Consider the following 20593-nt stretch of genomic DNA (forward strand, 5'->3'; position numbering starts at 1 on the left):
TTTTGAACTACACAAAAAAGAATTGTTAAGACTCATGCCTGCTTCAATGTCATTGCAACTTGTCAGCTTTTTTTACAGAGTCCCCCTTTGAAAATTGGAACAAGGAAACATATACAGAATTCTAATCCAAAGTAAACTTGCGCATGCTATATTCAGAGTGTAGGATTGATTTTAATACATTTTCTTGAGGGACATTGTCCCATCAAAACATAAAATAGTATAAATGTACTACGCCTCACTGAAAGTTTTGGCTTCTGTGCAGCAAGTAGAACGAAACTGCAGCTACAACACTGCTTGCATTGGTCTATCTACATCAATTTCAACGGCTCTCTGCCCATCACACCGGACATGGTGTGTGAGCAATTGTACAGCCTCTGCCTATTGCTGCGGGCAAAACAGTCAGCTTCGGTTCAGTCACCGCTGATAAAGTCGGGAGAACACAGGGAACAAAAGCATGACTCAACAGCCCTGCAGGGTACCAACAATGGTTAACGTGGGGTGAATGCAAGTCCCGTGATGGCAACGTGAGGTTGGAAGGCAAGCACTCACTCGATCAATGGCCTTCAGGTAATCAGGCAGCCCTTGCGTTGCGAGCAGGCTCTACATGTGCAGACGTGCAAGGTAACCATTGGAGATCCAACCACCAGGAGATGGAGCCTCCACTCATCCCTAGCCGATCGTCGAATGATCAGGCCACTCAGAATACTTTCCTCGGGGCATCATGTCCTATCACGCACTGTGCTTTGCCCTGCGCCTTAGTAGTAAGAAAAGGCTCGTCACAGAAGACATGATGTCGAGCGGCCAGCCAGGCATGGCGAATTATAACCCCTCCGATGAAATCGCTTGAAGCTATGAGGTGACCGTGAGACAATGCAACCGATCATCTCTGCATCCAACAAAGATGCGTCCACCAATCATCAAGGGTGATGAAAATATGTCGCCTGGAAGATCAATGGACGCCAATCCTTGGACCAATTGCTCATATTTAACACCTCTGCCAGCTTGCTCCTGCTTAGCATCAGCTCTAATCCTGATGACATGGACCTTCCCAGAACTCGTGCAGACACAAGCAAATCTGAAAAGAAAAGGCAGACATGTCATTTCCTAAACATTGAATAGCTAAGTTAATGACTACACAACCAGTAAGTTCAGTACCTCTCAGATGGTCCGAATGACTCTGATGTTAACAGCTCATCAACAAAAGCAGATGCAGTAATTGGATCCCCAACATTGTATACCCAAAGAAGGGCACCAGAAGCCTGCAACAAGAAGTTGTAAATGAAAAATCACTTCACACAATGAATCTTTTTACAGAAAAAAGTAGAAGAAACCCCCTACTGTGGTATGCACTAATAACGAAAAGAAGGACCACCAAAATGCAAGAAAAGGTCACAATTTTTTGCATCAACTACTTGAATATGTTTGTGAAAAACTGTCATTCTTATGTTATGGGTACCAAAACAAAAGTTTTAAATTTGCTAGGTAACACTTCTGTGAAAATAACCTTTTACGTACCTATTATTCCAAAACACCATAAGCACAGCTTAATTGGTTCAGACAAGTGTTTTTTAAAACTACCAGCAATAGCGAAATTAGAATCTGAAAACAAATATGTATCTTTAAAAGAAAGGCAGCAGAGCAACAACTTCAACTACCACAAATGACAATTTGGAAGCACCATGTTCAAAAAATATATATTGATGACATGAAGCAAACTGTTTAACGTGCATGTTTCATTAGTCACTAAATTAAAAGGTACAAGGAAATCAAAACTTACAATATCGAAAGAGTATAAACTGCCATCACGGGAAGGTATAAGCACCTGTCAGTGACATAAGGCAAAAGATTTGCTTAGTTTCATTCAAACTGGAAACACATAACATTATCAATGCAGTAAAGCTCAAACCAGTAGTGCCAAAAGATCCACTCAAGAATGTAAATAATATACACTCAAGAATGAAATAGTTCTATGAACACAGGACAAAAGATCCACACTATACATGAAGTGATTGTCGAAAGTGCATATAAACAGAGACCACACCTGATATGGGAGAGTGGGTGACAAACATGCACCAGCAAAAATAGGACCACCAACAGCTGCCTGGATTTTTAACAAGTAGTTATGACTTTGGACACAAATAAATATGTTGAGACCGCATAACACAAGAAAATCAGATGAAATGTGGCAAAATCAGTGTGAATATATTTTTTCTCTTTCTTGTTGAAGCCATGTGATATATGGCCAAGTTAGTTCACATTGTAAGCTTCGATAGCTCATTTTTTTTCTTAGTCGACTATACATATGTATTTCCCCTGGCTAAAAAAACACAGGTATGGGGAAAAAGAAAATACCTTCCAAATAACAGTGCCTTGTGAGTTCAATGCGATAACTAGGCCATTCACCAAGCAACAAATAACTGCATGTTGCAAGTGTAGTAATCAGCACAAAACTGTCAGTCTGCACATAGAAGAAAAAAAATATATAGCACACTCTATGTTGGCTCAGATTGGCATGAGGTATGAAAAAGATGGCATATATATTCAGATCTTGATATAATGTCAGAAAAGATGCAACGTGTATACATAGAGGCTGATTTAGTATGGTGCAACTGGACGAAATCGCACCCTACAAGCATTGACCTTGCCATCCTTAAACATGATTGTATATAACCAGGAAATGATGCTTGATCAGTGAAGAGTTGCCCTACAACATTCAATGCGATATAGTTCTTATTGATGATAAGGTATTATTATGCACTAACGAGCTTTTTTGACAAAGTATATTAGTATGTGTGCATATATTCCAGGATATCAATGTCAAATGTTTGTTGAAATACCTTTTCCACTTTGATGATCTAAGGCGAGAGAACCAAATATTGGTGCACCAGCTTCATATTGCCAAATCATCTTGAATGATGGTTCCTGTTCCACCAAAAGAAATCAGTGAAGACTCTAAACATTCAATGTTGACATGTTATTAATGTACTCATTCGTGTTATCAAGTTTTGCTGGAGAGTGAAGACATCCCATGAACAGACAACATGCTAATGAGGAGAGGGGAAAAAACATGAGTGCTTTTGCCATATAAAGTTATAAGAGTACATCTTAAATCACCTCAAATGACACTGCAGCCACAAGGCCACTCGTAGATGCGACATAGATTATGTTTTGTGCCTGCAAGGAGGTAATAGATGACATAATATTAATAGAGACCATCTGAATATTCAGTAAATTGTAAATATGCTTACTGTGAATTAGTACCATGTCTACAGCAGGAGAACCATAAATGCTTCCACCACAAGAAATTTTGTAAGTGCAGCAATGATCTTTGTAATTTAAAGCATATAAGTAATGGTCATAGGAGCCACACCTGCGAAACATACATGGCAGTGTTATTAGTTAAAAACAATTCAGCTGCATAGAATTAGAGAAATCTTCTGTGCACATTTTATGCTACATCTCTGATAGAAAAGAGGTCAAGCTGGATAGACCTTTGATATCAACAGAAAACTAGACTTTTATATTGCACAAAAATAATGTTTTCACCAAAAAGGATTTTTTTTCTCGAACACGCAGGAGAGCTGCGTATCTTTATATTAAGAGAGAATAAAAAGGCCAATTACAGAAACACCATCTCACCTTGGACCATAGTGAGAGGTGTGAGGTCTCAACTTACAAAGAAACTTACGGCTTAAGCAAGAAAAAGGACCTGACCGGGCTACCTCAGCCACACTCTAGACCAGCAGCCTCCCTAGGTCCAGGGCATTTAGCCCCTTGGCCCCAGCGAGCTGCCACAGTTGGATTTCATCCTTGAAAGCCTGTGTAGCCCCCTGAATGCAAGGAGCAGTACCTTCAAAGACACAGGCATTGCGATGTTTCCAAAGGGCCCATGCTCCAAGTATAATCAGGGAATTAAATCCCTTCTTCTGCTGTTTCTGAACTTTCCTCAAGGATTTCCTCCACCAATCCGCAAAGGAACTGATCCTGCGGTTCGGCACCAGGTTGGACAAATTCAGTGGCTGGAGGATGCTGTGCCAAAACTGTCTAGCAAATACACATGAGGTTAATATATGCTGAACTGTCTCACTTTCTTGATCGCAGAGAGGGCACTGCTCAGGGTGAGGAAGTCCCCTTTTTTCCAATCAGTCAGCTGTCCACATATACGTGATAGATTAGGGGTAGCACCAATTGAAGAAAAGCTTATCCAACACTGGCTGAGATGGTTTGGACATGTCCAACGAAGGCCTCCGGAAGCACCGGTGCATAGTGGAACCCTAAGGTGTGACAGTAATGTGAAGAGAGGCAGAGGAAGATCAAAATTGACATGGGAAGAGGCAATAAAAGGAGATTTGAAGGGATGGAATATACCCAAAGATTTAGCCCTGGATAGGAGTGTTTGGAAAACAGCTATTCATGTGCCCAAACCTTGATTTGTGGCTCTTGTTGGGTTTCAACTCTAGCCTACCCCAACTTGCTTGGGACTGAAAGGCTATGTTGTTGTTGTTGTTGGTCAGCTGTCCAACAACGGTTTCGGATGGCCAACCAAATAAACGTTTTACATTTTCCTGGAGCCCATGATTTCCAGAGCCGTTTCCAGGGTTCAAAAGTTATAGAACCGACAAAGAATGCCCTGTATGCTGATCTAGTAGAGAACTGGCCCGAGGCTTCGAGCTTCCACCTGTGCAGGTCATCGGATTGGTAGAGTAATGTCAGCCAGGGCATCCCGTAGTTGCAGATATTCAGTTAGACCAGCCATGCTAAGAGCTCCCCTTATGTCAGCGACCCAGGTGCGATCACGCAGGGCTTGCTCCACTGTTCTTTGTCTCCTTATCCTCATGGGAACACTTTTATGAATTTCAGGTGCTAGTTCTTCCAAGGAACAGCCATGCAACCAATGATCAGACCAGAGCAGGGTATTTGCCCCATTACCAATAGATGTCACCATCGAAATGGCAAACATGGCAAGGGAGTTAGTATGAACAGGGACATCTAGGCCAGCCCATGGCCGATCTGGTTTGGTTTTTTCAACCAAAGCCATCTCATTTGTAGAGCCCATCCCATGATTTCCAGATTATGGATTCCAAGGCCACCAAGGTCGATGGGTCTGTTAACCTTCTCCCAAGCCACTAGGCAGCAGCCACCATTCACTTCCTTTCTTCCTTTCCACAAGAAACCTTTTCTGATTTTGTCAATAGCTTTGATAAACCATTTTGGGACTTTGAGAGCAATTAGGAGGTACAGGGGAATAGCAGTAAGGACGAAAGGTACCAAAAAGGATATATATAGCAGAGAAAACACAATGAATACTCATGCATATTGGATGAAAGTGAAAAGGAAAAGTTATAGAAGTACCATATTAAGTTCCTCGTCCTGTCCACAACTGGTTGCATTTTTACCTGAAAAAAAAGAATCCCTAATTTAGTAATTTAAGACACGGGATGATAACAGTATGGTTCATTGTAGCAATGAACATGCTTAAGGTGTTCTTTCACGTAATGACCTTAACGTACCATTACATATCCTATATTATATGAAAATAGTCATTACATATCTTTCATAGAACGTTAACTGTGTGATCAACACACCAGAACTCAACAGTTGGAGAACTGTGACCTTTTTGTTAGGGTTTTAGAGGGGGTGGCGGCCATGGGCGCCTAGGGGAGGGAAGTAGAGAGATGGCGCAGGAAGGATGGGGTGCTGGCGCAGGGAGGCAGGAGAGTTGGATGGGACAAATCCCAAATTACTTCTTAATTCTCATTAACACAAATCTCCTCATATATATAGGGGAGATGACTTCACCCTAAGCTACCTATTATATTGATTCTTTATAGATAGAATTCAATCTAATTCAATTATTCCAATGACCATTGGGCCCAAAGGGTCCCAACACATATTCCTAACCTGCCACTACCTTACCTTTCCTCTTCCTGTAGTATGTCCTGCCAACCATGACACTTTTCGACATTCCAACACAAATGTAAATGAATGAAATTCTAAGAAAGCAGAAAAGTTTCCCAGGTCAAAGTACCTCCCCATCAGTTTGAAAGGTCCAGGATAGTTTTCCTGTAGACATATCAAGGAAGTAAATTTTCCCTTTATAACATCCAATGACAACCTGTAGAAAATATATGCATGAACTGTCAGAATGCTTAATAAACTGGTTAATTTTTTAGGTGAAGTTCAAGAGTTACTGTTACAATGTTACCTCTGAGAAATCACCAGTTATTGCGGCAGAACACTCAATACGACCTTCCAATTTGACACTCCACCTCACTGAACCGCTGCAAAACAAATTAGAAGCAAATTCTAACAAAATTCAGCGTTCACACACAAGATGGAACTAGTTTTCCCATCAAATCAAATTTAAATGTAACAAATGACTGGTAGCATAAGCTAAAAGAAAGAAAGGCTTTAGAGCAGATGAGGCACATGGATCCTAATTAAAAGAAACATAATTTTCCTGCAACAAGTAATGCTCACCTACAACCATCAATGCAGAGGAACAAGTGTGAATGAGAACCAATAAAAATGTTAACCATCCCATTGTTCACAACAAGCAAAGGTGAAGCATCAACACATGAATCCAGAAGAATGTCCCAAAGTTTCACGAGGTAACCTCTTTTGTTGTATGGAATAGATGTGCAAAAATCTTCAACTTTTAGGATCCCTTCATAACCATGCATAAATCTATTGCAACGACCAAAAGACCACTTCTTTTGCAAGTAAAAATTTAGGATCCATGGTGACGATGGGCTGCCACTGAAAATTCCATCATTCAAGCATGCATCTGAGCAGAGATCTTTCACCCGGTATCTATCATTATTCATATTTTTATTAAGCTGGCCAACTGTTTCATTTACATGATTCCCAGCAAAGTGATCATGTTTGCCTTCTTCATCTATATTCCCTTTCCCATGTAAGTTATTATCCAAATGTGCAGAAACTGGATCGAAGGAGCCTGATATGCTTGCTGATACTTTCAACCTCTTCCTGTTGTGAAACTCATGTGTAGGAGAAACGACACAACTGCTCTCCACAAATAAAGCATGCAAAAGCTTAGAAGGAGTGGTATAGATATAAAGTAGTCTCATATCAATCTCCAACTTGTGAGCCACATGTGCAGCAGCAATTGAGTTACCGCCCAAGGCAAAGAAATCATCATACTCGGAAACTTCATCAACAAGTAGGGCATCAGAAAATGCCTATTTCAGTACAAATTATGTCAATAAATCATGAATAAATAATATACACAAAAATAATTACTGAAATTAAATGGCAGAATTAACAGTTTGTTTCTTAGGAGAAAGGGTAAGAATAAAGTATAGCAACAGTCATTAAGGATAAGAACGTACCTTTTTAATAACTTGCATATGAGCATCAACTGGACTGTTTTCTGACTCAATTTCACAAGGTCCCAATGCCCACTCCAAGCTAGATAACTTTGCATAGTCAATCTTTCCTGACAAAGTCAAAGGCAATGATTCCATGGGGATAAAAAGCCTTGGAACCATAGCTAGTGGAAGCTTCATGATGAGCCAACTTCGAAGTGGTGCCATGATATCTTGAGAAGAATTTAATCGACTATAACATTTCGGAAATTCATCGTTACTCTTCAGCACCAGGTATGCCTTAAAATCAAGAGATCCATTACCTTGAAAAGTAACAGCAGCGTCACTGACATCAGGATGTTCCCTTAAGGTGGATTCTACCTCCTCCAGTGAGAAACGCTGCCCATAAATCTTAACGGTACGGTCCTTTCTCCCAAGGAAAATAAGTTCACCGGTCTTTAGGCGTCGACCAAAGTCACCTGTTTTATAGTATGCTGAAATTCCATTGTCGCCAAGGCCGTTACTTGTCATGGGATCAGCTAAATAGCCAGAAAACAAGCATGCTCCACTGACAGAGATTTCACCTTCATCTCCAAGTCCATCTTCAGTGACAAGAGAAACCTCACAATTTGAAATAGGAAATCCAATTGGCACACTGTTCAAGTCTTCTCGCTCCAAAATTGTAGGCAAATCTTTGCAGTCAAAGAATGTACAGTCACCAGAAACCTGAAACATAAGTGCATCTGCAAACTCTTAAAATTGTGCTCTAACATGATGGTATGATACTGTGAACATATAGTCTAATGGAACTATGAAAACACACTATAACTGATTTCACTTGGTCAATCCAGACATGTTCTCATATTAGAATATTATTAGTGGTCAGCTTGGAAAGTGAATGCATCTTGTCAGAAATCACATGATTTGTATATGTAGGGGGTAAACAGCAGCATGGAACAAAAAATTGTGGTTAATAAATGCCGTAAACCAAACAAGTCACCAAAGCACTCCTGGTCATGAGGCTACCATTACACAAAGATAAGGCAAAAAAAAATCGTTATTATATTCTAAGAAAAGCAAGCCACAACCACATGTCCATATGCCAGCCAAAAAAAACCCCTCAAATTCATCTGAAACAATAGAAATATCATCACCTCCGTTGTTCCATACAGATTTATGATAGTAGTCTCTGGCAGAACTTCATAGACCCTCTTCCACAACAAGACTGAAAGAAGTTCCCCGCTAACTATTAGGATCTTAAGTGGGTTACAGCCATCAGGAAGTTTTTTTGCCAGGGCAGGTAGTATTATCTCCATAAGTGATGGAACCAAAGTCATCCTTGATATCCGGTAAACCTAGGATGACAAGTAAGATGCAAATGCAATGTCAATGCTATGCCAAAACGAATGAAGGGAATAGTAAGCTTTGTACTCCCTCCAGTCGCAAATAAGTGACATTTCAGACAACAATAGTCTACAAAACACAATTTTGACTACTACTTTTTTGTAGTACACTTATAATACTATAGAAATGTACGCTTTTATGAAAATATTTTCCAAGACAAATCTAGTTGTATAATTTCTGAACATCCAAACTCAATACATTAAATGTAATTTGTAATCAAAATTTAGAATGGCTATATTAGCAAAGTTTCTCTGAAAGACTCCCTCTGTATGTGTCAAAAACAAGCAGACACGCTAATGGAACATTTTGTAATAAACCTAATTGCCACGGAAAGCAGTACATCCTTTTGTGTTCCCTACTATTTCCACCACAATAAGCATGTTAGCGTTTCATTAGGGAAAAGATCCATGCAACCTTAATCAAGTTGGCCAAGGATGCTGGATTAGCTCTCCACTCACTGGGAGGAGGAATGACAAGTGTTGTGCAAGTCAACGCCGCAGAAAGGAACTCCTGTAGATGGTCAACAAAGCTGATAGATGTCTTAAACAACAACACATCATCTGAACATAGAGGATTCCTTCTTTGCATCCACGAAAAGCGATTGAGAAGACCTATGATATGGTAGCAAAAGAAACAAGTGTTCGTAAGGTCGCTGCCAAAGTGAACCTAGAAGTACAATCTGAAACAGTAAAAGACAACACCATGGCAAAAAAGAAAAAGTAAAAAATAAACCCTATGCTCTGAGAGACTAAGACAAACTACCTCAACACGGACCTGGCCATATATATTCTAGATTTCTGATACCAATAAAATTTCAGGTGTGACTATATGTAATTTCCTTAGTAGAATTGACTGAACAAGACATTTCATTACCATAAGACAATCATGACCGTGAACAAATAGTATACAATTTTTTCCCAATGGTTAACACTTTAATTTTAGAAACATACTGAGACCTATTCATTAGTGATGTCAAAATCACAACAAAGAGAAAAACGAGGGATAAGGTTTATCAACATCTGCACAAGATTATGCAGTGAACAGAGCTCAAGCAACCGAGCTCCAACAAGGGCATAGAGTACCTTTCTCGGTGCCACAAACGCCCTTGGGTTTCCCAGTGGAACCAGAGGTAAACATCACATAGCAGAACTTCCTGGGTCTGTCGCGCTCACACGGCCAGGCAAGGTCCTCTCCACCATTTTCGTCCCGAGACCATTGCCGGATGTCACCACCCAAGTGCAGAACAGGGCAAGGGCTGCTCTCAAACACGGGGGCTCCTTGCGACCCAACTGATGAGACGACGAGGGCAGCGTTGGAAGCCGAGACGGCCGACGAGACCCTCTCCTCTGGCCACGCCGGGTCCAGCGGCAGGAACGCCTCGCCGCACCTGAGCACGGCGAGGACGGCGACGACGTACTCCACCGACGGCGAGGCGTGCACCCCGACAACCCTCGGCTCCGCGCCGCCGCCCCGAGATCCTAGGGTCCATTCCGAATTCGTTGGGGATCAGCTCCGGACACGAAATTACAACAGGGAGGGAACGAACTAGCAGCACAAACAACAGAGCGGGCACCGCGGTTGACGCACCTGGGTGCTCGAGGCGGTCGGTGGGAGTGCCGCCATGTGCGGCGGCGATGCGGCGGGAGAGAGAGGCGACGGCGGCGAGGAGGTCCGCGCAGGTGAAGCGGCGCTCCTCGCCGTCGCCGCCTGAGGCCGGCGCGTGGATGACGGCGAGGCGGTCGGGGTCCCGGCGAGCGGCGCGGTCGAACGCGTGAGAGATGCAGCACAGCTCCGCCGCCCCCACCTCCGCCTCCGCCATTCCACGGCTGAAGGATTGGTGCCGGCCGCCGGAGAAGAACTGAGGCGATTCGAACTGCGCCTGCGCGAGTGGAACAATTACGCGCGCCTCTGCTGCTTCTATGGTCGGAAAAAATACGCCTCCGTGCTCGGTTCGCGTACTCTGAGTCCTGAGCCTTGTGAAGAGAATACGCCTTCGGCACGAGTTGACGTAATGCTGGACTCCTCAACTTCCTGACGGCTGATAATACCAATAACCTCTGCTGTAGCCTTGCTTAATACTCATCAACCTGCTTATCTTGTGATCGACGGCATAGATTATACTTACTCCTTAACAAATTATAGATTATTTTAGCTTCTCTAAGTTCATAGATATTATTATACATCTAGACGTACACTATATCTATATGCATAGCAAAAACTATGCATAAAAAAGCTAAAACGACCTGCATTAGCTTAGAGAGGGATAAGAACTTTTTCGTTTAGTTTTTTTTGCATGCTTTGATTTGCTTGGGACATTTTGAGCATATTGTTAACTAAAATCCTTCGCTGATTCTGTAATATATATGCTGACAATTGAGACCACATTTGATCATTCACTAACTATCGCAACAAGGATCATGTACCCAGAAGGTTGAACAAGAGAGCTCATTTTACAGGCTCTGTCAGAGTGCCAGCTTCCATCCACAAATTAGTAAAACAGTCACTACGGTGCCCTTCTACTCCTAATTTCATAGAACGTTGTCCAGCCATCTTGGTGGTCTCAGCGATGGCTTTATCCCAAGCTTCGTCAGGAATACTGTATACAATACATGCAGGAGGAAGACGAAGAATGCGCAGTTAAGTAGAAGCTGCAACAGAAAAACAAAGTTAAAATTGGAAACAGCTTGTTCAAAAAGCCCAGCTTATCAGTTCAGGAATTACCAATGTCCCAAACAGTACATATATTGCATCCATGGAAGGAATTGAGTTCACACCAGCTGCCGCTAGGATATATGTCAACGAAGCATGAATATTAACCGTTATCTGAAATTGAGTACAAGTTACTGAATAGACAAATTCTTTTTATCAAATCTACTCTTAAGGTTGAATAGGGAATGAGTACACGTACCAGTGCGAGAATGTTTTCTCTTATGAGAAACGATGACACTAGCACATAACCACAAGCTCCCAGGGCACGGACCTACAAGACGAATTGTAAGATTAGACTCAGCTTGTTCCATGCTGTAAAACAACAACATAGATCGCCGCAACTTCAGAGATCAGTTGGCTTAATTTCTTTTAAAAATCAGACTTCCATCTTATGAAACCGGCAAGGAAAACTGACAGGAAATATCAGGTTACTTCTTACCCTTTAAAAAGTAACAGTGCTCAGCAATTTGGATATAATTTCAACCAATGGATTACCCCCTTCTCCTTTATTGACATTTTGTACCAGAATCTATAACCAGTTCCCACCATGGCTCTTATACAATGTTGAAGTTTCACTCGTTCATATTCTCGTATAAGAAATGAAGTTAAGAACAAAGCAAGCTGGACACGTCTTACCCCTCTTCACTTGACAAAAACTATTTGGTTCTGGTTTATAAAGAGTAAAATCTACATGGTCCTTAAACTTGTCCCAAAGTATCATCCATATTCCTAAAATCTTAAAATGCAGTTGTTAAGTGTGAGGTCCAAATCTCCCATAATTAGCATTTGCATTCATATGTTTCTGATTATTTGGAAGATCTTGAACCATGCTGTGTAATCATGTCCATGGTAATGAGCAACATTTAGACCTCGTGTGGCATAATTAATAAGTTTAGGGACCTTGATCATATCCTAAGACAAGTTTAAGGACAATTCCATGCAATTTAGTCCTCGTTTTAAAAGGCTTGGTAACTTTATGACAAGAACTAGCACCAAGATTAATAAGATTTACAACTAAAACAATGCTTTAAGCTAGACAATTCGATTTAGTTATATGTAGAACTGTAAATTTATGCCTGAATAACTCCATAGACAAACTTCATAGTGAGGCTACAGGTTCAGACCCAGAGCTCATGATGCTTAAGAAGATGCCATGTATAATCTGTATGGGTCAGCAAGGAATTTAAAACGAAGATCAGAGAATTTACAATGGAGCAGAGGATGATGGAAACAATCCAATTGGTCTCCAATCTGATGACAGAGGAGGAAACAATGTTATCACTTGCATGCATGCATGCTTAAATCTATAAGTAGATATTGCGGCGAAAGAAGCCAATGGTGAAAGCAGAAGCTTCAAATTTAACCTTTGTACTTCTCACCTCCAAACAGTACCCATGATGAGACCGACAACTCCATGCATAAGCTGCAAAAAAGTGCAAGGAATGTGTAAGGGGAATAAGTGCAATAATCTCAATGCTTTCATTATATTCTTTAATCCAACAAATATAGGTAGCTAAAATATAACATATAAGCAGATTTTTACGTACCAGATAAGATGATGCTTTAACAGGGCCAGATAATGTGAATAGCAGTAAAACAGTAGCCACCTGGTGAGGCATTTCAAGAAACAGCTATATAAATTTGGCAAAATAATAAATTAAAGTGAACAATTTAATTGGACTTACCACAGTTTTCCTGCCAGCTTCTAGTCCCCATCTTAAGGAGGAGATTACTATCGGCAATGGAAAAAAGCAACTAAAATAATTCTGCATCAGCAAGAAAACAAAGGAATAAGTTTGCTTCAAAGCATTGCCATCAACTCTGCATTGCTAAACACGTCATAAAGGGCTACGGCTTGCAAATGTCATGACAAACAACCGAAATTCTGATGTCATCACCAATGCCTCACCCATCTGCTGTGAATTTTATATCCCCCCTAAACAATGTTCCAAAACCACTAGTACTAAATAACCATTCAAGTAATTACATCAAGATAGTTCTAGACACAATGTTCCGCACAAAACATGCTTGTATAGGTTAAAATTTAAAATTCAAACAGATGAGTAGAAAAATACATTTAGTTAGGTCTTTCCATTTCCCAGTTTGTATCTTCGGAAATTGATTTGAATCCGTTCCCAATTTCTTAGAATGATCAGGTCATTCAGAGAACTTGTATTGTAACACTAACGCGGCTTCAATTCTAAATAAAATATGCAGATCATTTGACATTAAATCAGTTAGGAAACCCATGATGAGGTTTCTTTAACAAATAATAAACAACAAATATATGGGACCTATGTATCAGCACAGCAGCAAAATTTGTTGTGGAAGCATTCTAATCACAGAACAAGCAGACCCCTCAATCGTCGTTGATTATTTTGGACTATCAGTTCAGTTTGATTGTACCAAATGGCCGTCAAGGTATTTTCTACCATAACAACACAAAAGGAAGCATATTTACGGCTCTTTGAAGAGGGCAAGTAGCAGCATTCCCATAAACAAATCAACAAATAGACAGGCAAGGGGCAGAAGGAAGGAAGCAGACCTCAATGGCGAGGGAATTGCTGAGGAAGTAGGCGAGTCCAGCGACGGCCGCGAACATGGCGCACTCAACGAGCTGCCGCGTCCTATCGAGCGCCTCCCCGAGGTCCTCCCCGTCCTCATCACCCGCGCGCCCCCACTGCTGTTGTTCCTCACGCACCGCGCGGCCGCTAACAACCGCAGCCCGCCGCTGCGGAGGGTCTGGAACGCGAGCCCTGGAGACGGAGAAGGTGATGGGGCTCCAGCGGCCCGGCGAAGAGGCGATGGCCAACTGGCGGCAAACGGCGGGCCGCGGAGGCGGTAGCGGAAGCTGGGGGCAGAAGTGGAGGAACGGAAGACAAGGGGCGGGCATGCCTGGTGGGTGCTCACCGCCGGCAAAGGGCCCGGCGAAGACGTGGCGGAGGGCGCCGCTGCTCGCCCACTCGTCGCCGGCAGTGGGAACTGAGAAGAGAGACGGAGGGGAACGGGTGAAGGAGTTGAGTGGAGATGAGGGGGAGGTGCGTGGGGCCCAGCAGGCAGCGAGCCTGGGCGACGCGGTAATAATATGCTGATAATTTTGTCATCTACTTTCTACGAAAACACTCTGAGGGCGAGTTTAGGAGGGCTCCTCGCGGAGCGCTCCGTCATGCAGCTCCAAAACGGCTCCGGCTCCTCCTGCAGATGCTCAGAAGTGGCTCCGGCGCCATAGCCTCCGTGCTCCGGCGAGCACATTATCTTTTGGGTATAAATAAAGCATCAATAACAGAACAGACAGCAGCAGAACAAATTCAGAATGCAGTCGAAGATATGGATTATCATCTGCAAGTTACAGACGCAAACAGATAGAATGGAGATACATATTACTAACAGACACAGTTGTTCAGATGCTCATCAGACAAAGGAACGCAGAGTGATTAAGCATGTCAAAAATGCTTTTATTCATAGAACAAACTTACAACGATCAATATCCAAGTTCCAAGAAATAGCATTGTTCTCCATCCCGGGCCACTTACACGGAAAAGGATTGAGACAACTACAACTTCCTGACTCAGATCAAGCTCTGCGATTGAAGAATCAAATTCAACCACAGCACCTCCCCTACATGTCGTACATTACCGATTACTCAACACTGCGCAGAGATCAACAATGATGAAAATACGACGCCATCTGTGGAGCAGCATCAGCAGCAGCTCAGTTCTGGGAGTTGCTGCGCGCGATCTTGAACCACTCGGTGTGGAAAGAACCCGGCATGTCGACCCTCTCGTAGGTGTGAGCCCCAAAGTAATCCCTCTGCGCCTGCACAAGGTTGGCGGGCAGCCTGTCCCGCCTGTAGGAGTCGAAGTAGGCCAGGCTAGCGGACATGCCCGGGGTGCTGACGCCGTTGTTGATGGCGAGGCAGACGACCCTGCGCCACGCCGCTTGCCTGTCCATGATCTCCTGGGCGAACTCAGGGTCCACGAGGAGGTTGGCGAGGTCGGCGTTCCTGTCGTAGGCCTTCTTGATGCGGTCGAGGAAGATGGCGCGGATGATGCACCCTCCCTTCCAGATCCTCGCTAGCTCACCAAGGTTGAGGCCCCATCCTTTCTCTGAGCTCTTGGCCTTGATGATGTTCATGCCCTGCGCGTAGCTGCAGATCTTGGAGGCGTAGAGTGCTTGCCTCACGTCTTCGATCAGCTGTGCCTTGTCCACTGGCAGGCCAGTAGAGTAGTCACCTTGGAAGATTTTGGATGCCTCGACACGCTCATCCTTCAGACCGCTCAGGAACCTGGAGTCCAAGGATGCCTCGATTGTAGGAGCAGCCACGGATAGTTCAGCAGCCTGCTGCACTGTCCACTTCCCAGTTCCTTTCATCCCAGTCTTGTCCAGGACTTTGTCGACCAAGTAGCCATCACCCTGGTCGTCCTTGATGCCAAATATGTCCGCAGTGATCTCAATCAAGAAACTGAGGAGCTCACCCTTGTTCCATTCAGAGAACACCTGCTGCAGCTCACCATTTGTGAGCTTTCCAACTGACTTGAGAACGTCATATGCCTCAGCAATCAGCTGCATATCACCATATTCAATCCCATTGTGAACCATCTTGACAAAGTTGCCAGATCCACCTTTGCCAATATATGTGACACACGGGCCACTGTCAGGGACCTGAGCAGCCACCTTGAGAAGAATATCTTCAATGTACTTGTATGCCTCAAATGAGCCTCCAGGCATCAAGGACGGGCCATTGCGGGCACCCTCCTCTCCTCCAGATACACCCATGCCAAGATAAAGGAGGCCACGCTCCTCCGTCGCCTTCTCCCTCCTCTCTGTGTTCTCATACCACTCGTTTCCTCCATCAATGATACAGTCACCCTGCTCCAAGTGAGCTGCTAGCGTTGCAATGGTCTGGTCAACTGGTGCACCAGCCTTGACAAGCATGATGACGACACGTGGTTTCTGAATGGAGTTCACAAAGGATGCAGGGTCATGGAAACCGTACACTGGAAGGTTTCCTTCTGCCTTGGCACGCTGCACAGTCTCATCAACCTTGGAGGTCGTCCTGTTGTACACAGAGATGGGGAAGCCTTTCTCTGCAATGTTGAGGGCAAGGTTCTGCCCCATGACCGCAAGGCCAGCAAGACCGATTCTTGTGAGCGCCATCTCCTACATGGAAAAAAATGCAGTGGACACATCAGGTTTTGTAAAAATCTAATCTATGAAGATCCAACCTGAAAGGTTGGGTAAAAAAAATTAGATTCATGTTACATCTTTATAGATCCAGTGGCATTGGCCATACATGTAAATGACAAGGAATAATAAGCTTGAATACTTGTTGTTTGGAAACAAAATGCTGAAAAACTAAGCCAGGGGAAAAAAATGAAAAATAGCCAGCATGACAGAAACGGTTTTAATCTTAAGCATTTGAACACATTGTGCTGCCAAACATCCTACATCTTTATGTATGGATAGTAAGGTAACTAAACAGCAAACATTTTAAATTTTAGCAACCCATATGCAAATAACAGGAAATTTAAATTTACATCCTACATCTTTATGTGTGAATTCACCATCAGGTAACAAAACAGCTTATGTTTCAAACTTTAGCAACCCATATGCAAATGACAATAAATCTACTTTTTATCTATGAATCACCTATCGTTGAGGTCAATACATGAAGGAAAAAACGTATGGCCATCTCTGAGTTACAAGGTACATAGGACTAGGAGTAGAGAATGCATGATCAGGCACACAACTGTCATCTCGTTTCCACCAAACATATGCCACTCCATATGATTCAACCATCGGGCTAGGGTATGCATGTGCATTCATGTTAGCTACGACTGCTAGAGAATCCAAGGCAATGTTCACAGGCACACATAACAATAACAGAGCCTGAGTGTCCGTGCCTGTTAGGTCAAATGCAGAGAGTGCTCTGTATTGGGGGACACTAACTAATACTACTCTAAACACTGACACGTGCTCAAAAGTATTTGATTAATACTCAAAACATGTGCATCGCTATTCGCTAGTGGTAAGTAAATCGCACCGACGGGATGGTAGGGACGACGGACAAGTGTAGAACCCAACCTTTAATCCGTTGCTAATAAACACTGTAACGGACTGAACCAATTAAAAGCTTTGGTACCATTTACATTCGAGGGAAAGAGCAACAGGTCAACAAGGTAAGGTAGCGCGTCTCTGTCAGCTAGCTGAGTTCATCAACTTCATCCGGTGGATCCGGACCACCGGCAGACTAACCAGCTCGGCGATCGGAACTAGCACCGGCACAGGCACATACCTATCTATGGCCATCGCTACGAGCTAGTAAATTCCCCTGAGAAAGGGAAACGCAAGCAGACAGGACATACCGCTCGCCGTAAAGGCTCCCGCCGAAGGATGGATCGAGCCGCCGATTCCTACAACGAACGCAACCGGTCGCTCCCTCCAGTCGCGCGAGCTAGCTAGCGAGCAAGCACGATCTTAAGAGAAAATTCAATCTTTTTTGGGGGGGAAATAATCTAAGCAGCGAGATGGATCGAACGCGGGGGGTGATGCGAAAACAGAAAGATTTCGCAGCACCAGAGAGATGGGGGGGATTCCGGAGCCTCACCTCGCCGGTGATCTGCGCCTGCACCGCGGAAGGAAGCCTCGCCTCGCCTCGCCTCGCCGGTGTGAATCGCGCCGCCGATGGAGAGGAGCTGCGCACCTGTCAGTCACCTACCCTCCCCTCCTCCTCCTCCCCGCGCGGGCTTTAAATAGCGCGGAAATATCGGCCCGCCTGCCCCCTTTCGCACCTGCGCAGCTGCCGCTCCGGTTGATTCGATCAACCACCTCCACCGCCGACGAGTGGGCCCTGGATCCTTCGCAGCCGGCGGCCCAGCCGCCCAGCCCGTGATGGATGGATGGGTTGGTGGCTGAGTCAGAGGAGAGGGAGGGCCGCCACCTGACCTTCGCTTTCCCACCAGGCCACCAGGCGGGCGGGATGTGGCGCATCGCATCTTCCGTTTCAGATCCGTTGAGCTTTCTGACGACGCCGCCGTCAGCATGAGCTCACCCATACCGGTATCATCGTATTCGCACCAACGTGATCCGGGTGCGGCGACACAAACAGACAGACACAGTGGAGGCATATTTCAGTTTGAGTAGAATGGGTTGGGGTAATGAACGAGTGTCATCCAGGGCTCAGGGCTCCGAACTCTAAAAATGCACGTCTAAATACCTAAACTTGCTAATTGATTCACCAACTCTGAAAATGCACATCTAAATATCTAAACTTGCTAATCCATTCCCGTGAGGTTCAAATCTCCATAATCCGTGTTAAACTGCATGCATGGCATGCAGACTGTGCAATGATATGTCATAACATGTAGGGTCACATGTTAGGTCAATCTGCCTTCTCCCTCTCGATCCCCCGTCATGCGAGAGGGACGGTAGCGGCGGCCAGGCCCGAGAGAACGGGAGGAGCGGACAGCGACGGCAGCCGAGCACGGGAGGAATGGACGGCGGTGGTGGCTGGGCTCGGGGGTGGGAAGAGCAGAGGAGCGAACGGCCTCTACGGCCCTGTGCAGGTGGAGGGAATGGTGGCGGGTTCAGGCGGGAGGGACAACGGCGCCTGTCGTGTGTGGGAGGAATGGGCGGCGGCATCCTAGCTTGGGGGTACAACGGCCCAGTCGTCCTCGGCGGTGACCTTGCACAGGCAGCCGCCCAGGGCTGCGAGCAGATGCGGGCTCCTCGACCCTATCGCTCGACCTCATTAGTGCCAGCTCGAGCGTCACCCACCGCCGGGAGACGGCTAAAGGTCTCAAAACAATACCATTTGGTGAAATAAAGATATCACCAATATTTTCAAAATACTTTGCAAGCCGATTTACACAATGGTAAAGTCCAATTTGCATTGGGAGCACTTTGATAAGACCGATTTAACTTGATCTTGTAACCGGTCTATCCAGATCCTGTTAATTTTAGTCGTCAACAGTTGGTCAACCTTCCGTCTTTCTTCATTCAACGGGCAGAAACGGGCCCATCCATGCTTGCCTGCTGACCTTGGGCCTTCTTGGCGGTCATTACGTTTGAAATGTTTCATCAGATTGAAACTGCCGAGCAGGGAAACAGGATTCAGTTTCAACTTGCAATCACATGGTTCAACCACCTGCTGTTGAAGAGTAATTCTTTTTCACGCAGAAGGCACAACTGTAAAAAAAAGAAAGAAAGAACAGTAGTACATCACGTTACATTGCAGGGGACCATCCGCTACAGAATTACCAGGGCGGTACGTACGGGTCTATGGGAGGAGTGATCAGGTGAGTCGGAAAAAAAACGGCTGCCATTTTGATTTTTGTGTGCTTGGAGCGCTGCCATTGATGCCGCCGCTGCTCTTCCAGTACAACAAAATTACTGCGCGCGTACCATAGTAATTGAATTACTATGCAAGGGATAAGAGTACCACGCGTTCCCGACTGACCGGATACTAAGTTGGTTCTGGTCTTGCGATCTCCTCACCTACGAATCTAGCACCTGGGTAATCCCTAGTGGACTGCCGGTCACTAAGGATCCATTTGGTAGGGATCCAGATTCTTGTAGAAACGTTTTAAATCTAGATTTTCACAAGAAATGTTTCGGATGTCGAATCAGAATCACTAGACTGTTTGACTGCAGAATAATCACTGTGAAACTACGTTTTCACCCATTCACATTTGTAGGCAGAAAAATTTGAATCACTTGGAACCGTTTCTACAAGAAACGTTTCACCCTTTGCCCGTTTGGCAGTGATTCTAGTGTTTCTTGCTAGAATCGTTTCCGCTTTCTAGCTGCCAAACGGGGCCTAAATCCGACAACTTGCCACACGGGGCATGCGCTGCACAAATTTTACACTGCCCATACAATACACACGCTGGAAGGAATCAGTAAAAATCTAGCGACTGCTGCAAGTCAGGAGCAGAACACATTTCTACCTTCTTTCTTCAGGAGTATCAGGGCCGTGTTTAGTTGGGGAATTTGGGAGGTGCCAAATTACTGTTACAGCACTGTAGCACACTGTAGCGTTTCGTTTGTATTTGTGAATTATTGTCCAAATATTGACTAATTAGGCTCAAAAGATTCGTCTCGTAAAGTACAACAAAACTGTGCAATTAGTTCTTAATTCATCTACATTTAGA

The 20593-nt window shown here is 44.2% G+C and overlaps 3 protein-coding genes across 9 annotated transcripts; all 3 read right to left on the bottom strand.

The window, feature by feature from the left end:
- Nucleotides 1–22: 22 nt before the first annotated feature.
- LOC101777167 (putative acyl-activating enzyme 19) lies at nt 23–10628 on the bottom strand. Of its 5 annotated transcripts, XR_002677288.1 has the most exons (19): nt 10320–10627; nt 9815–10210; nt 9147–9343; nt 8483–8683; nt 7913–8054; nt 7353–7822; nt 6481–7202; nt 6206–6281; nt 6029–6115; nt 5353–5396; nt 3262–3370; nt 3115–3174; nt 2838–2922; nt 2353–2417; nt 2042–2101; nt 1778–1822; nt 1156–1259; nt 550–1075; nt 23–468 (listed from the first exon to the last, which is right to left on the bottom strand). XR_002677288.1 is itself a non-coding variant. In XM_004966536.3 (17 exons), exons 1-17 carry the CDS (start codon nt 10549–10551, stop codon nt 850–852), a joined length of 3411 nt encoding a protein of 1136 aa, XP_004966593.1. In that variant the 5' UTR covers nt 10552–10627; the 3' UTR covers nt 23–849. The 5 variants fall into 5 exon arrangements, 1 of the variants encoding a protein (XP_004966593.1); XR_001163761.2 differs by having other exon boundaries at nt 7353–8054; XR_002677289.1 differs by lacking the exon at nt 23–468 and adding an exon at nt 2626–2704 and having other exon boundaries at nt 1038–1075; nt 7353–8054; nt 10320–10628.
- Nucleotides 10629–11058: 430 nt separating this feature from the next.
- LOC101785237 lies at nt 11059–14499 on the bottom strand. The gene is made up of 8 exons (XM_004964271.3): nt 13987–14499; nt 13127–13207; nt 12989–13048; nt 12821–12864; nt 12650–12692; nt 11641–11712; nt 11454–11555; nt 11059–11380 (listed from the first exon to the last, which is right to left on the bottom strand). Exons 1-8 carry the CDS (start codon nt 14332–14334, stop codon nt 11261–11263), a joined length of 870 nt encoding a protein of 289 aa, XP_004964328.1. The 5' UTR covers nt 14335–14499; the 3' UTR covers nt 11059–11260.
- Nucleotides 14500–14872: 373 nt separating this feature from the next.
- Nucleotides 14873–18362, bottom strand: LOC101785640 (6-phosphogluconate dehydrogenase, decarboxylating 1). Of its 3 annotated transcripts, none has more exons than XM_004964273.3 (3): nt 18049–18362; nt 17807–17895; nt 14873–16601 (listed from the first exon to the last, which is right to left on the bottom strand). In XM_004964273.3, exon 3 carries the CDS (start codon nt 16596–16598, stop codon nt 15153–15155), a length of 1446 nt encoding a protein of 481 aa, XP_004964330.1. In that variant the 5' UTR covers nt 16599–16601; nt 17807–17895; nt 18049–18362; the 3' UTR covers nt 14873–15152. The 3 variants fall into 3 exon arrangements, with proteins under 3 accessions (XP_004964330.1, XP_012701064.1, XP_004964329.1); XM_012845610.2 differs by having other exon boundaries at nt 17807–17899; XM_004964272.3 differs by lacking the exon at nt 17807–17895 and having other exon boundaries at nt 18049–18358.
- Between the last annotated feature and the right edge of the window lie 2231 nt (nt 18363–20593).

This window comes from Setaria italica, chromosome IV, assembly GCF_000263155.2.
Source record: "Setaria italica strain Yugu1 chromosome IV, Setaria_italica_v2.0, whole genome shotgun sequence".
Classification (NCBI taxonomy): domain Eukaryota; kingdom Viridiplantae; phylum Streptophyta; class Magnoliopsida; order Poales; family Poaceae; genus Setaria; species Setaria italica.

What these genes read in the sequence shown, in the direction of transcription:
- LOC101785640 (XM_004964273.3), bottom strand. Translation starts at nt 16,598, where the DNA reads ATGGCGCTCACAAGAATCGGTCTTGCTGGCCTTGCGGTCATGGGGCAG.
- LOC101777167 (XM_004966536.3), bottom strand. Translation starts at nt 10,551, where the DNA reads ATGGCGGAGGCGGAGGTGGGGGCGGCGGAGCTGTGCTGCATCTCTCAC. An exon ending in CGTTTGTGGCACCGAGAAAG is followed by an intron (nt 9,344 to 9,814) that starts GTACTCTATGCC and finishes ACCATATCATAG; the next exon opens with GTCTTCTCAATCGCTTTTCG. An exon ending in ATCTGTATGGAACAACGGAG is followed by an intron (nt 8,055 to 8,482) that starts GTGATGATATTT and finishes CTTATGTTTCAG; the next exon opens with GTTTCTGGTGACTGTACATT.
- LOC101785237 (XM_004964271.3), bottom strand. Translation starts at nt 14,334, where the DNA reads ATGCCCGCCCCTTGTCTTCCGTTCCTCCACTTCTGCCCCCAGCTTCCG. An exon ending in CCATCATCCTCTGCTCCATT is followed by an intron (nt 11,713 to 12,649) that starts GTAAATTCTCTG and finishes TTCGTCTTGTAG; the next exon opens with GTCCGTGCCCTGGGAGCTTG. An exon ending in GAGAAAACATTCTCGCACTG is followed by an intron (nt 11,556 to 11,640) that starts GTACGTGTACTC and finishes ACTCAATTTCAG; the next exon opens with ATAACGGTTAATATTCATGC.